The 15,606-nt window shown below is 47.4% G+C and overlaps 2 protein-coding genes across 6 annotated transcripts in view; one reads left to right on the forward strand and one right to left on the reverse strand.

Moving 5' to 3' along the window:
• Positions 1-15,606, forward strand: part of LOC119086172 (MAGUK p55 subfamily member 6-like) — a 563,311-nt gene that overhangs the window by 306,474 nt on the left and 241,231 nt on the right. The gene's annotated exons all lie outside the window — the stretch shown is intronic.
• Positions 1-15,606, reverse strand: part of Osbpl3 (oxysterol binding protein like 3) — a 185,966-nt gene that overhangs the window by 82,170 nt on the left and 88,190 nt on the right. The window contains 1 exon segment of the mRNA XM_028892641.2: positions 15,319-15,554. Within this exon segment, the coding sequence (XP_028748474.1) occupies positions 15,319-15,411 (93 nt within the window). The 5' untranslated portion in view covers positions 15,412-15,554.

Consider the following 15,606-nt stretch of genomic DNA (forward strand, 5'->3'; position numbering starts at 1 on the left):
AAGGGCATCTTGAGTATGAGATGGAGAGTGAAATAGAGCTGGGGCTTCTCAAGACTTCTGCTAAAGCTCAAACGAAGCCAGGCTGGCAGTCATCCGGCGCTGAATTCGGTCTATTCTACGAATATCTAAGTGCCAAAGATAGAAAACTGCTTTGTGATTAGTAAGGCGGCTAGGCGTTTATTCATGCTCGTGAGTGGGCCAAGTTCATTTCCATAGTGCTGAGTGCACCAAAGGCAAGCGCTTCCTTCCAGCACAGCTGTGTGCACACTGCACAGCTCTCAGGCATGGCGCACATGCCCAGTTCTCAGCCACCCGAGCTGTGATGTCAGAAATAGAAATGACTGACACTTCCATTCTCCCTGCAGCTGAGAAGTGTGGGGAGGGAGCTGGCAGGACCGGAGAGCAGGTTGTTCTAATTAGTCGGTTATCGGTTCACCAGGTTTTTAAAAATCAGAGGGCAATGTCCGGCATTAAATCATGCGGCAGCTAATTACGCCCATCATTAACAAGTTTAAAGGCATTTGTGATCTTGTAAAGCCTATCAAGAAGGGCTAAAGATCGCCAACATCACCTTTCATGATTTTTCCATGGACACATGGAAATACTTGTCAGCAGATTGCCAATTAATAGAACAACCACTTTGATGTCAGACCAACCCTGTGCGTAGACAGTCATCACCAAGAGCCCGAGTTACCTTCCCTTAAATGCCTTTCTCTCAGCTAAGGTTTTATGAGCACCAACAGGCAAGAGAGCAATAAAAAAAAAAAATTTTTTTTTTAAAGAAAAAAGAAATAGTCAGAGGCAGATTGGTGTGTGAGGTCAAATAAAGTGAAAATCATTCGGAGATCCTGTAGATGCACATCTCAGTTCACAGGTGGGGGAGGGGCTGGGCTTTAGTCACTACTGCTGGATCCCTTCCAGAAGACTACGCTGTCTTGAAGAGCTCCAAGGGCATAGACTCCAGGGAGAAAAAACCAGGACTAATGAGTAGGAGTCACAAGACCCCAGAGTCCAGCTCTGCAGGAAGACCATCTGATAAAAAGTCAAAAGCGGCACAGCTACTCTGGAAAAGCGCTCTCCTCAGACCTGGGAGCGCTCCATCAGAGGCTAATGGCCACCAGGCCAAGGAGGACAGAAGTGATGCTAGGTCTGAGAGGGAGGTCAGAATAAATGCACTCTAAGATCTTGTCTAAATCTTGTCAGAAACTCACGCCCTGTGTGTGAGGCGCAGCTTTAGTGACGTCACCTCAGGTACAAACCACACTTTAGGGTTGAAGATTCAAAAAGGAGATGAGCACGGGTGAGCCCGCTTCGATTCCGGAGGCTGTTTGGGGACCGTCAGTTACCACACGCCAGCAGGCACTGGGCTTTCTCTCTTAGCAGAGAGATGTGGAGAGCTGGAAGAGTAAACACCCAGAGGCTCCAGGCACCCCAATGCTCCCAGGCTTATCACGGGACCAGCTAGAGGACACAAACACCTGAAGTACTTCCTGGAAGAATGCTACCCACCCAGTCCCTTCAGAAATCACGGAGACGATGCTGCCGACCACAGTGGGGAGACACCAGGGAAGCTGTGAGCCGTTCAACTGTTCCACCTGAGACCACCGTGGGTTTCTAAATAAGGGACACGAAATGCTTACTGCGACTGCATTGACCACAGATGGTTTTATAATTAAAATACCGTTTAAAAAAGCTTTGGCACACAGGCAATGACTGTTTCTAGCCTGCGGGTGACTCACTTAGCATAATTATGGCTGCAATTACTTCAGCACTTTTTAGGCTCCTCAGATATATTTGGAAGTTATTGATACTGCTAAATATTCCTCTCATAGTATCAAAGCCCTAACAGCTATGAAAACATCCCTATGGATTTCCTCTTTCCCCACAGTGTTGCTCTGTAAGAGGTGTGGCTACGGTGAATGATGGAGACACCCCTGAACCATTCTGCCCAAAGGCAGCCCACCAGGCGTGGTGGGGGTCCACAGCTCTGAGGATGGGGGTGCTGACAGTAATAAAGGGGGTGATGTGTCCTGTGGTAGGTAGTTCTGGCATGGAGACACTATCATCACTCTCATCATACAGAGACAAACACTGAAGCTCCAAGGTGAATTGCCCAAGACCATTAACTGCTGAGAAGCAGCAGGACACATTTGTGGGCTCTACCTGCAGCTCACACACAGAACCTTGCAGCAGACCATCAACTCTGGACAAGGGCATCCACAAGCGCAGCAGGACCCTTCAGGGTCACCCTCCCCCCCCCCCCCCACCCCAAACCCACCACACACCCAGCAAGAGCTCCCAGCCTATTCTAACCTTCTTTTATTTGTATTTTTGTCTTCTCTTCTCACTTCCAGGGAAATTGTAACCAATGGCTTTCCCCCAAGCACAGAATAGCTGTTTTGAAATCCAGAGTTTGAAAGAGAATGTGACAATCACCTTCTGAGTTCTTTTGCCTAAGATATGAGGAATCTGAGTGAAAATTAATTACTTGAGGATCACAAAATTGAGAAGCTTCTGGGGACCAGGACACAAACCTTTTGCATCCTTTCTCCAGCTCCTGTCTCCGAATGACTTATTTCTAAGGCAGCAGCCAGCCTGCCACAGGGGAGTCTGGGCTAACTCACCACCTTCATGTGGGATGGAACTCTCCTCCAGAGCCCATGGGAACGGGCCCGGGCCCGCGGTAAAAGCGTAGGACATTTTGGTTCCCTCTATGTTGCAATGCAGAAAGCATCCTTTGTTTTTCTTTCTTTCTTTCTTTCCTTCTTTCTTTCTTTCTATCTTTCTCTCTTTCTTTCTTTTTTTTTCTTTTTTGGTTTTTCGAGACAGGGTTTCTCTATGTAGCTTCGGAGCCTATTCTGGAACTTGCTCTGTAGACCAGGCTGGCCTCCAACCCACAGAGATCCGCCTATTAGCATCCTTTTGTATTTTATCTTTGTTACCTTTTGTTTTAAAAACATCTTTTGTGGTGTCTGAGCACCGGAGGAAAAAAAAAAATGCAAACTCTGTACTCAGCTAAAACACCGTCATACTCAATGTACTCAGATAAAATATAATATTCAACGTCAATGCTTGCTATCTCTCAAGAAAACCCATGTCCACGCTAGATACCGGGCTGATGTCTACTCTCCATCTCAGTGTGCTCAAAGAGCTAACGGAAGTATGTAATCAAAACAGAGGCACTCTGGGAAATGTTGCATGTGTGACGTGGAATCACAGGCATCAGTTGTAGACATGCAACACGACAAACCCTTCCGAATACAGCGGTCTCATATTTAGCACCCACACTAGAAATGCCAAGACACACCACCAGGCAGTGAGACTTGGGGAGTTAGTACACATGAAAAATGAAAAGGCATCGATCGCAGCTTGAGAATCTATAGATCCAAATGAGGACCTCGTGTGCCACAGCAGGTGAGCTCAGACCAGCACCGTCTCCAAGGTGTGGCTCCCTTGGACTAAAGGCTTCCCTGGGACTCTGGGCTGAGAGAATTAATTTTCTCAGGCTATCCTGGCAAATGGCCACAAACTTGGTGGCTTAAAATGACAACCAATAAATCTCTCTCCATTTTTGATTTTGAGATGAGACCTCGCCATAGAGCCCAGGCTGCCCTTGAACTTACATTCCGCCCTCTCAGCCTCCTGTGTGCTAAGGTTATAGAAGTGGGCTCTCCCACCACCCCACTCAGAAGTTTAAAAATCCCAAGCCCAGTGTAAGCAGAGCCAGGCTCCCTCTGGAGGCTCCAGGGAAGAATCTGTTTGGGGCTGTCCTGGTCTCTGGAGGCTGGGGCTGTCCTGGTCTCTGGAGGCTGGGGCTGTCCTGGTCTCTGGAGGCTGCAGCTTCTCTGCTGCCCCGTGGCTTGTTGCTACAGACCACATCTGCCTCCATCTTCACATCGTGTTCTCTCCCATGTTTCTCCCATGTGGATGTCTTGCTGATTAACTCAGGGCCCATCGGGACAACTCAGAGTGTCCTGCCCTTCTCAAGGTCCTTACATGAACCACATCCACTAAGGCCCCTTCCCAAACAGTGTCACCATTTGCAGGTTCTGAGGGTGAAGATGTGGATCTGTCTTTTAGGGGGGCCAGCATCCAGCCCACCACACAAGGTAAATGAGACAGTAAGCTAGAAATATGCCAGGACCTTTGACTCAGCCAGGCCTGTGAATGGTATAGGGGGGTGAGGGGGCAGGTGGGGGGGCAGACAGTGCTGGACTCGGTGCCAGGGCCAGTGCCCACAGGCATACCGGCTTTTTCTGTGCCCTCTGGAAGGCAGGGAATGCTCACTACTCCACCACTGTCTCGGTGTCTTCTGTTTGACCCAGTCTTACTTCCTGCACTGTCACTTCTGGGCCATTAGAATCTTTTATTTATTATTTATTATTTATGTGAGTGCATTTGTGTGTGTGTGTGTGCGTCATGTGTCACAGTGTGCACGTAGAAGTCAGAGGACAGCTCTCAGGAGTAAATTTCCTCCACCTTGTTGAAGCAAGGTCAATCTCACGTCTAATGCCCTGAATACACTAGGCTAGTTGCCCTTCCAACTTCTGGATGATTCTCCCGTCTCTGCCTCCACTTCCTGGTAGGACAGCAGGGATTACAGATGCTGAAGTCCACATCCGGCTCTTTTTCCTGGTTCCCAGGATTCAGCTCAGGTCATCAGCCTTGTGTGGCAAATGCTTCTAGCCACCAAGCCACCTTGCCGGCCATCAGCATTTTGGCACCACCAAATTACTGAAGTAGATTTTCCCTTCCCCGAGAAAGAACGACTGGGCCAGCTCAGCTCAAGGTTGTATCTCAAACTTCTCAAGAGTGATCCAGGTGCTACACAGCTGGGAAGACATGCTGGAACACCTGGGGTCCGGTCCGTCCTGCCTGTGACCCTCACTACGGCGACTGCCAATCAGAGGGAGATATATTCATTTTCTTAAGGCACCTCAAGAAGCTTTTATCAAGGCAGTGACTCTAAAACACAGAAAGCTATCTCTGCTGTTTATTTCATGTTTAACTTCATGTATGGGTGTTGGCTTGTATGTATGTAAAACACAGAAAGCTATCTCTGCTGTGGTTTATTTCATGTTTAACTTCATGTATGGGTGTTGGCTTGTATGTATGTTTGCCTGCATCACGTGTGCTTGAGAACAGAGGAGGGTGCTGGCCCTGCTGGCCCTGGCGTTACTGTTGGTTGTGAGCTGTCATGTGAGTGCGGGGAACTAAATCCAGATCCTCTGCACGAGCGCCCGGCGCTCTTAACCACGGAGCTGTCTCTTCGGGCCCTACTTGTTGCCTTTTATTCCAGAGCTGTAGATTGGGACAGACAGGTCGGGAACTTCGGAAGGGTTTAGGGTTCGGTTTCTCCTGCTCTTTTGATTAGGTGTGGAGCAACAGCCTGTCCTCTGTAGACACGGAGAGGAGCAAGAGCCCCGACAACGGTCACTTTAGCTGATGCTTTAACCTCTTCCTGTACAAATGTTTGCTTCTCTGCAAGACTCAGTGTGAACATTTCTTGTGAATTAAGTCTTATTTCCTCACCTTTCCTACATCCAGAAAATAACATTACAACGTAGTTGTGGCTAAAAAGCTGGTAGGAAAGGGGCCCAGAAAATAAGCCTGGAAAATAAAGATAGAAGTAGACAGCTGGGTCTCTTTTCTCTGCTGGTCCACATGCTACTTCACTCAGCCATCCTGTCCTGCCCCTCACTCACAGAGGTGCTGGCTCAAGGAGGCCTTTTTAAACAATCCTTTATACAGGACATGTGGACCTTGAATTGACTTCTAAAGGCGCCTCTAGCATCTAAAGACAGTGCTTTCCAAATAGATGGCCCCTTGGTTACCTGATCTGGACTGGAGCGTTAACATGTCTGAGCCGTATTTCCTTTCCACAGCAAAGACAAACAGTTTAGACCTCAGGAGTTGTTCTGGGATTTCAGAGGACGGTGTGAAAAGATACCAGAAGATGTAGAGATGCTGCTGGGTGGTCCTAACCTGCAGCATCCCTTGCTGACTCCTCCTCTCACTGTGGTCTAGATATATGCTAAGCCTCTACACGGCCACTACCCACAGCTCAAAGGACGAGGCAGAGAAGCAGTCACCTGTGGGGCACCTTGAGGGTCCCAGGGACTTCCATGCTTGTAGAAAGAGTGGCCAGGAACTCCCACACAAGGTCCTGGGTAATCAGGCAATTTTCACGACTCAATAAGGAACTTAAGGCACAGAGCGGGTATGACCTGTCTTAGGCCAGAAGTGTTATAAATTGTCCTAGATCTAAGCTCGGCCCTCTGGCTCCAGAGCTAATTCCTGCTGCCCTTGATAGTCTATGACTATTTGCTATTAATATATAGTTTGATCCCCTGAAACTCATGTTGAACTTTTTCACTGTGGGGTATGAGGAGGTATGGCCTTTAAGAAGTGGTGAAGCTGAGGCAGGAGTTAGCTCTCCCTAGGCAGTAACGTGGAAAAGGCTCCCGGGAAAACAACAAGCTGGACACATAAATGTGAGAACAAAGGAAGAATATTTCAGTTATCAGCCAGCGAAGGTCAGAGATGAGCAACATCTGAAAAGCTGGTGACTAACCATGCTGGCCAGGGCTTGTGGCCAATAGATGAGCCAAGGTCAGCAGCTAACAAAGAAGAAGTCAAAGGCAGACAGGTGGGGGCTTTAACGTGAGACCACCACCATAACCCGGCGAGCAGCATGTGAGCAGTGCACGGTCGTCTCCCTGGTTACACCAGAGGAATATACTCAGAGTGTTGTGGGGCCCCATAGTTTGGCCCATGAACGGCTCAGAGGATCACCCAATCCCAATAGAAATGACCTCAGTTTTCTGCTTAAATCTTACAAAAAGCCCCTAGGCTAGCTCAGTGTGTGTCTGGTTTGTTTTCTGCTGGGACCCCTCCACTCTCGGGAGTCTCTATTGTTTTTCTCACTTTTCTTTAATGAAGCTTGCTTTCCTTTGCTCACAGCCTCAGGGTACCTCTGTCTTTAACCTTCATCAGCATGAAATACTGAGCTTGGAGCTACTGTCTCAAACTGACCCCACGGTGGCCACTGATTGCCCAGCACCTAAGGCCTTGAGTCACACACATCAGGACCCAGAAAGGTCCCATTGCTCTCAAAGATCTGCAGGAAGCCATTGAAAGGGGACAGCTGCCTTTCTTTCTGGAGTGACTTCTTGATGAGTCACCCAAAGCATGCTGTTACAAGGCTGTTAGAGGCTGCCCCCCCACCCCTGCCCCTCGCTTTGTCTCACACTCTCTGCCATGAATTCAATCAGCACAATATCATCGGGATACACTACATGCCAGCATCCTGCTCGCCTTTGGACTTCCCTGACTCCAGAGCGAAATAAACTATTTTTTATTCTTTAGAAACCATCAGTCTGAGATATCCCGTTATAACAATAGGAAAGGAATCAAGACGCCACCAGAAGACAGACAATGTGACGTGACAGGAGGGTCCCACGGTCACACCTCCTCAATGTCTTAGAGTGCTGATGTAGTCCACACTTTTAAAAGGAACCTGATTGAATTCAGTGCCTCTAAAGAAAATAAAATCAATGAACTGAGCAAACTTTCCTCCTCTTCCTCCTCTCTTTTCTCTTCATCCTCCTTGACAGAGTATAGGGCTCTGCCCAGCCTGGCACCAAACTTGCAATCCTCCTGCATCAGTCTCCCAAGTGCTGATTATAGGTATGCACCACCACACCTGGCTTGAATCACAGGAAGTTGGAAACTCAACTGAAAATATCAACACCTGAACATTGTACTTGAATTCACCGTGCAAAACTTGGCAAATTCTCCCCAGCCAACCTACCTATCCTATAGATTCTGGCACTGAGCCCAGGTTGGTTGTGATTTCTGAAGTGTAGCAGAATCTAATAGCCTGCATAAATTAACTTGTGGTGAGTCACAAGAATATGATACATATATGCTATATGATATATATGCTATACCTTGACCGACCAAGGGTCCTTCAAGTGGGAAGCCATTTATCACAGACTATTTGGTGTTATTCAACTTTTAATATTCAGATGCTCCTCGTTATGAATTGCTTGTGCTCATAATTTCCATAGAACATGTATGTGCGAGCATTCTGCTGGAGCCAATACTTGGACAAGGTCACATAGGCAGGGCCTTCAACCTCTGAGCTCCCAGCTCCCTTTTTAGCATTTGAATTGGGTATTGTCTTTTGAAAATTTCCCCTTTAGCTAGGGCCAGCCCCAAACAAAGCACTGAAGGACTACAGGGTACAGAATTGCTGAGACCATCCTTTGCCTTCAGGCCTAGTAGCATGCCAGAGCAATTGACCGAGAACAAAGGAGGTTTTTGCATATCCAGGTGGAGTGAAAGGTGGAACAGGAGTCCTGAGAGATGGAACCACATGGCCAGAGAGAAGAGAGGAAGACAGAGATTCTGTAGAGGGTAAGGCAGATCTCTTGTAGAGTTTTCTGAGAGCCAGGAGTAATGAGCTAGGAAGGAGAGATGGAGGACAAAGGAACAGAGGACAGAGATGAGGTCAAAAGCATAGGAGCTTCCTAAAACTATGAGGACAGGAAAAACAGGCACAGAGAGGAGCTGAGTGTGAGGACAGAGCTGAAGCTGTACAGATAGAATTTTGATGTTGAGGAATAAAGTAAACGGACGAAGAGCTCGGTGTATCTAGACTCATTCCCCTGCCATTGGTAGCCTCTCTTCTGGGCCCCTGGGAAGAATATTACTAAGGCTGGTCCATTAATAATATTCGAGATTAACTCTCATCAGGTGACCTCGAGGGAGCTCAAATGCCATCAAAGATTAGCCCAGGGATAACAGGGTGACTAGAGCAAGCCGAGTCACCGTGGGGCGACTCATCCAGAAATAGATCTCTCTTTCAAGTCCCAGGCTGAGGCGGGTGCAGTGCCTGTGAACTGTTTCAGCAGAACTTACTTTCTCATTTCTGATTTTCATGCCAAACGCTAACAACTCATTAAAGAATGGAGGCTGTGCCCTCTTTCCACCAAGGGCTTTGCATCCGCTGGTTTCTTATCTGTAATGCTTGTTTGGCTCCAATGTCCTTCCTCCATAGCTTCACATCTCCAGCTCAAGCACATCCAGTAGCAGCTTCTCAATAGAAGTGGTTGAAGCAAAGCAAAACTTGGCTATAGGGCTGCTCTTCTAATAAAGACAAGCCACACCCATTCATTTTGTCTAGCCCTGCCTGGCTTCTAAAATGCAGTATTTTGAAATTCCTAGGCAGGAATGGAAGGGGGCAGAGGGAAAAAGACAAAGGGAAATTGGAATTGCTCATATTTTATAAATTTAAAAATAGGCAATTCTCTCTCCTACTTACATATCCCTTCGCCTACTTCATGAATCCACAGAGCAGTCTGCACAGGAATCTTTCCACCCAGCAACTGCATGCTTATTCATTCATTAACTTAATACACATGCACTGAATGTCCCTCGTGAGCCAGCCCAGGCGCTTCCATGTACTATTTCCTTCAAGAAAGCAGGTACATTTAACACTGATACATGAACAGGGAGTACCTATACAAAATGAGAGACACATGGATGGGCAATCTATATGGAAGTGAGATACATGGATGGGGAATCTACATGGAAGTGAGATACATGGATGGAGATCTACACAGAAGTCCATGGCTCGCTGACATTTTACACATTCGGGTCTGTTATAGAAAGAACAAGTTCAAGTCAATTCAAGAATCAAAGACAGGCAAATTCAGCTGAAGGAACAGAAAGCAAGTCCAGAGACTCTGAGCGCCAGTTGGCTGTGTTGGATGAAAACTTAAAAGGATTCAGACAGGCTAAGGCTCATGAACAAGAGCACATTTTATTTTCTACTTTAAAAACTTGTGTGTATGACGTATGTGAGTGTGGTAGGTATGTATGTGATGTGTAGTGTGCGTGAAGTGTGCGAAATGTGTGGTATGCATGTGTAATGTGTGTGCATATGCATCTGTGCAAGCTGGAGTTTGAATTCAAGCTCTTAGTGTCCTCTTCCTTCTGCCACCCAGACTCTAAGCAGAGTAGTAATGTGTAAAGTAAAACATCTAGGCTGTCTTATATTCATGTAGTAAAAAGGAAGTCTCCAAAGAAAACGTAGCATGTATACACATTTAGTCCATTTAGTACACATACACATGCATGTGCATACATGTGACACATTTTCTCATAAAGACATAACAATGTAATTTTTTTTTGGAAAGAAGTATTATTCTGTCTTTAAAAGGGATGAATTCTTCATCTGTGACAACATGGAAGAAGCTGGGGACACTACACCGGGCACTGGCCGTCTTCTTGCCTAATGTGTCATCTAGAACTTGTACTCTCCAAAGCAGAAGGTAGGATTACGGTGCAACACACTAGTACATTAGAGAACACGGGGTTGTAGGTTCAAAGCTCCAGTTATGCAGGGGAAAGAAAACCTGAAGACCTAAGGAGCAACATGGGAAGAAGAGGTGAGAAAAGCACACCGTCCACCCCTGGGTCCTGCCCTCCATGGAGTCTGCCAACTGCAGACTGAAAATATTCAAAGAGAGATTGTGCCCAAACATGTAGACTCTCCCTCCTGTCATCATTCCCTGAAGAGAGTGCAGCTAACACAGTGTTTCTATGAGGAATCTAGACCACTTGAAGAACAGAAGAGGGTGGCCTAGTTGATAGATGAAAGCTATCGCATTTCACACAAAGGGCTTGTGCATTCTTAAATTCTGTTATCAGTGGGGCTCCTGGAACTGATACCTTTGTGAATACCATGGGGAAACTATATGTGACATCTGTCAGGAAAGTAGGTCTCTATATGTGTGCATGTTCACAGGTGTGAGGTGAGGCCAAAGGACAATGTTGCACTTCAGGAGTTGAACACCTTATTTTTGAGACAGGGTCTCTCATGAGCTTGGAGCTCACTCACTAGTAGAGGCTGGCCAGGGAACCCCAGAGACCTGTCTGTCTCTACTTCCCCAGAGCTGGTTTCATAAGTGTCTGTCTCCACACCCAACTTTACGTGGATTCTGGGAATTAAACCCACGTGCTTGAACACTGTACACTGAGCATCTCCCCAGGCCAGGAGAACAGACCCTAAATGCTCTTGTTATCCACACTCCACACATAACCAAGTAGGATGATTGGTACATTTGTTATCTGGCCTGTGTGTATCAATTCATGCCACATGCAAATATCAAAACAGCACAGTATAAACTATAAATATATATAATTTTCAGTTGTTAGTTACATCTCAATAAAGCTACAGGGATGGGGAGATTATGTTTTTAAAGGTTTGAAAATCTCCATGGATGGGAAACAAAGTAAAAATGTAAAACCTACTGTGTGCTAAGGTGTTTGTTGGCTTACTTCTGTGACCTAAGGGAGCTGAACCTTCCTTCCCCACCTGAGGCAGGCTCAAGATGACTCAGAGGGAAGTCCTCCCAGCACAGCAAAGGGAGGTTTGCTATCTGCTCATGCAGGGAGTTGGAAGGAGGCAGCTGAACCTGGGCCAGGTTACCTGCTGGCCTTATGGGGATCTGGGACATTCCATTCTCACCATGGAAAAGGAGTCCCAATGCAACGTGACACTTGCCCTGGACCAGAGTCCCCAGGAGCGGAAGTAAGCAACAGCACATCCCACACCAAGGCAGGTGACATAGATCTCACAGGAGACATGCAAGATGAGGCTCTATCCACAGTCCAGAGCACACAAGGAAAACTAGCACCACAGATAATGTCCAGTGACGTCAACAGGGGATGAGCCCACTCCGGATAAGAGGAAAGCACAGCGCAACCTGAAAGGGGATTCAAAGTGGCACCTTCAATGCAAGGAGGTAACCATTCACGTCTTCACCGGTTAGCATTTTAACATTCCTCCAGTCCAGCCTGTGACTGTGGAAATCTTGCCATTTTAAGCATCTAACTTGTACTTCCTGTGATGAGGCTAGAAATGCACTGTGTGCTTTATTTAGCAACTGACAGATGCAATGGGAACAGCTGAGTCCCCAAAGGGCCGGCAAGGGAGAGCGAGCGTCCAAGGCTCCTGAGACCCAAGCAGTGCCCTGGCCAGTGTGTGAGACAGATGAGGATGGATGACAAAGCCATCATGGGTGGGAAAGCCATGCCATCCTGGTCAGAACACTTTCCTCTGTCTGAAAGTGGGACAGTGGGGAGACGCAATACACGGTGGTCCCCGCAAATTAAACAGGTTTTATAACTAAATTCAGAAGAGATGTAAAATAAATACATTAATTTCTCTACATTCTCTGTCATAGAGGAAATACAAACGTTTAAGCCAATAAGGTGTTCTGGTTTGCTTTCTTTTGCTGTGATCAACACCAACAGGAGCTTGGGAAGGCAAAGGATTATTGGACTTACGTGTCCTGATCAGTCCATTCTGGAAGGAAGTCAGGGCGGGAATCCAGGGAGGCTCCCAGAGGAACGCTGTTCACAGCCCGCTCCCCATGGCTTGATCAGCTTGCTTTTTCTTATCCCATCCAGGAGCACCCGTGCAGGGGTGGCACCGCCCACCGTGGGCTGGTCCCTCCTACATCAACCGGCAACAAGTCCATGCCCCACAGACCTACCTACAGGTCCCTCTGACAGAGGCAACTCTGCAGTGGAGGGTCCCTCCTCCCAGGTGACTCTGGTCTGTGTCAAGTTGACAAAAACCTGACCAGCACATACGGCAACTGTGTGTGCTGACCACACAAGTTCAAGTGGAAGGTCTTAAATATAAAGGACGGCCGTGTGCTGAATGGTCAAGGAAGGCTGAAGCAGGGGTAGGATCCTCTTGCTGTTTTTATGGAAACTGGGAAGGAAAAGAGCATTGTGAAAACCAAACCAATCAATGTCAATGAACACGCTCGAAAGAGATCCTGTAGCGAGGACGGAAATGCCACAGCTCCTCTGGGGCTGTCACGCTTGCTACTTCACTGGACCCACCCTCCCTGTGGCGCAAAGGACGACAGAATAAGACATGGAGTAAGCTGCCAGGGTGGGAGGACAAACCAGACTCTTCTCCAGTCCTGAGTGCTGGCTGAAGCCGGCCAAGTGGGCAGGCACGGTCACTGCCAGGAGAGCAGATCTCCAGGGACCCATGGTGCATTAGCATCAGCCAGCAACAAATTTAATCTTAAAAAACAAAAAAATCCCAGAGGCAGGGGAGTTAGGTCAGTGGGTAAAAGTGCCTGTCACGTGTTTTAGTTTACTTTCTTTATTGTGATTAAAAAAAAAAAAAACCACAACCAAAAGCAACTTGTGGAGAAAAGGCTTTATTTGGCATACACCACCTGATTACACTGGGGGAAACCAAGGCAGGAACTCAAGCCTGGCAGGAGCCTGGAGGCGGGAACTGAAGCAGAAACTATGAAGGAGTGCTGCTTACTGGCTTGCTCCCTGTGGCTTGCTTGGTTTGTTTCCTTAAACAGCCGAGGGGTAACTGCCTGGGGTTCCCACAGTGGGCAGTACATACAACAATCATTAATCAGGAAAATGCCCCACAGACTTGCCTACAGGTCAATCTATGGGAGCATCTTTCTCAGTGGAGGTTCCACCTTCTCAGATGACCTGAGCTTGTGTCAGGTTGGCAGAAACAAAAACAAAAAGACACCTAGCCAACACAACATACCACACAACACACCACAACACACCACACCCCACACGAGGACCTGAGTTCTTCACTACAGACGCATCATAGCACAAGCGTCTGAAATGTCAGCATTCTTACAAGACGAGAAGCAGGGAAAGAGTCCCTGGAGGTTTATGGGCCACTGGCCTGGTGTAAGCATAGGAAGAACAATGAAGAGACCATCTCAAACAAGGCAGAAGGTGAGAATCTACACCTGAGATTGTCCTCCAACCTCCAGGTGGACATCACGGCACAGGTGCAGCCATACTCACAGACACAAACGCGAGAGCCCATGCACCCACGCACGCATGCGCACACGCACACACGCAGGCATGCGCCAGAGATAAATACTTAAAACACAAAACAAAAAACACAGTTTCTTAACTCTCAAGAGATCTTAAAGGACTTCCTACACGTCAAGCTCACGGCAAACTTTAATTTGCTGAGCATCATGGACTTGTGGGTGGCAAGCTCCCTGACTGAGACCAATGTTCAAGCTAAGGGACACTTAGTTGAGTCACCATTGTACAGTGTTCCAGGGTGGGCCACTGCTTAACTGCTGCTTCCAAATCGGACAAAAGCAAATTCTTAGGCCAGAGCTTCCCACAGAGCAAAGGCGATGCCCACAGAGCCAGTAAATACTGAACGGCTCAAAGTCCTCCTGGGTTGAAAAATCTAGCTTTCTTGCATATACCCCCTACCCACCCCCCTCCCGATATGGTGAAGCAGGATGGACTGCAGTGATTAATATGCCCTGATTACCATGATTGGACACCAGCAGTTCTGCCAACAAAGCCGTGTCTTCCTTTCCTTGGCAAGGAAACCAAGAAGTCATACTCATAAACACAAACATGCCAGCCCCCACACACTGGCGAGTGACCACAGCCAGTTACTTAGGAGTTAATTCTGCCCATGTTACTGTTTTCTTCCGTCACTATTTCCCATTTACCAGCTTCCCTCATCCCATCAGAAAAGGAAAGCAGGAGAGGCCTTAGCTCCTCACAGGCAATCTGGAGGTACAAGCTTTCCTCAAAAGTTTGGCGACAAGAAGGAAGTGGGGGGTGGATATTTAATTACTGAATACGTAATTGCTGCTTATTTTGGTTAATAGGGTATAAGGAAAGGTGGGAGGGGCTGGAGAGATGGCTTAGCAATTAAGATCACTTGTCACGCTGAGGACCTGGGTTAAGTTCCTGCACCCACAATGGCCACTGACAAGCAGCTATAACAACTCCAGTTCCAGGGGAACAGATGCCATCTTCCAGCCTCTGAGTACACTACACACATGTGGTGCACAGACATACGTGCATGCAAACCACCTATCCACATAAAGTAAAAATAAATAAATCTCTAAAAAAGAAAAGGCAGGCCCTGGAGCAAAAGAGGTGGAGCTTTAGTGTGGCATCTGGTCCTCTCTGGGGCAGGTAACCTGGTCTGTATGATTCCGCTTCCAGGGAGGGAAAATGGGACTGTTAGAGCCTATGTTAGTGGTCAGTTACGAAGGCTAACTAAAACAATACAAAGAGCCAAATGCAGTTCTCAGCACCCCGAGGGACAGGAATCGATTCTCTTCAGGTAACCAGGTATGAAAACAAGTGCTTGCTCTTAAACTGGGAGCTGGAGTCTCCCAAGTGAGCACACGTCTTTATCTGCAAATCCTTGTGATTCGATTTGCATTTTAAGAATGACAGGAGGTCAAGGGTTACCTGCCGGCTCCCTTGCTTGGAGGAACAGCTGCTTGTGCTTCTTGAAGGTGAAACCAATTTTTGGGACACGCCCAGGTTCTTCTCATCACTCATTATGAAGAGCTGGTCACTTGGGCTCAGTGTAGTCAAAATGCCATGAGAAGATGGTGGAGCTGAGAGGGTGGGGTCCACACAGGCAGGTGTCAGCTCTTATCCAGTGTGTCTAGAAACCATCCTGGATGTCTCTGGGGAAATCCCTAAAACCAAGAGGAAAGTACTTAGAGAGGCTGGAGAATTACACAGGTTAGA

The sequence above is a fragment of the Peromyscus leucopus genome, chromosome 3 (genome assembly GCF_004664715.2).
Source record: "Peromyscus leucopus breed LL Stock chromosome 3, UCI_PerLeu_2.1, whole genome shotgun sequence".
NCBI lineage: Eukaryota > Metazoa > Chordata > Mammalia > Rodentia > Cricetidae > Peromyscus > Peromyscus leucopus.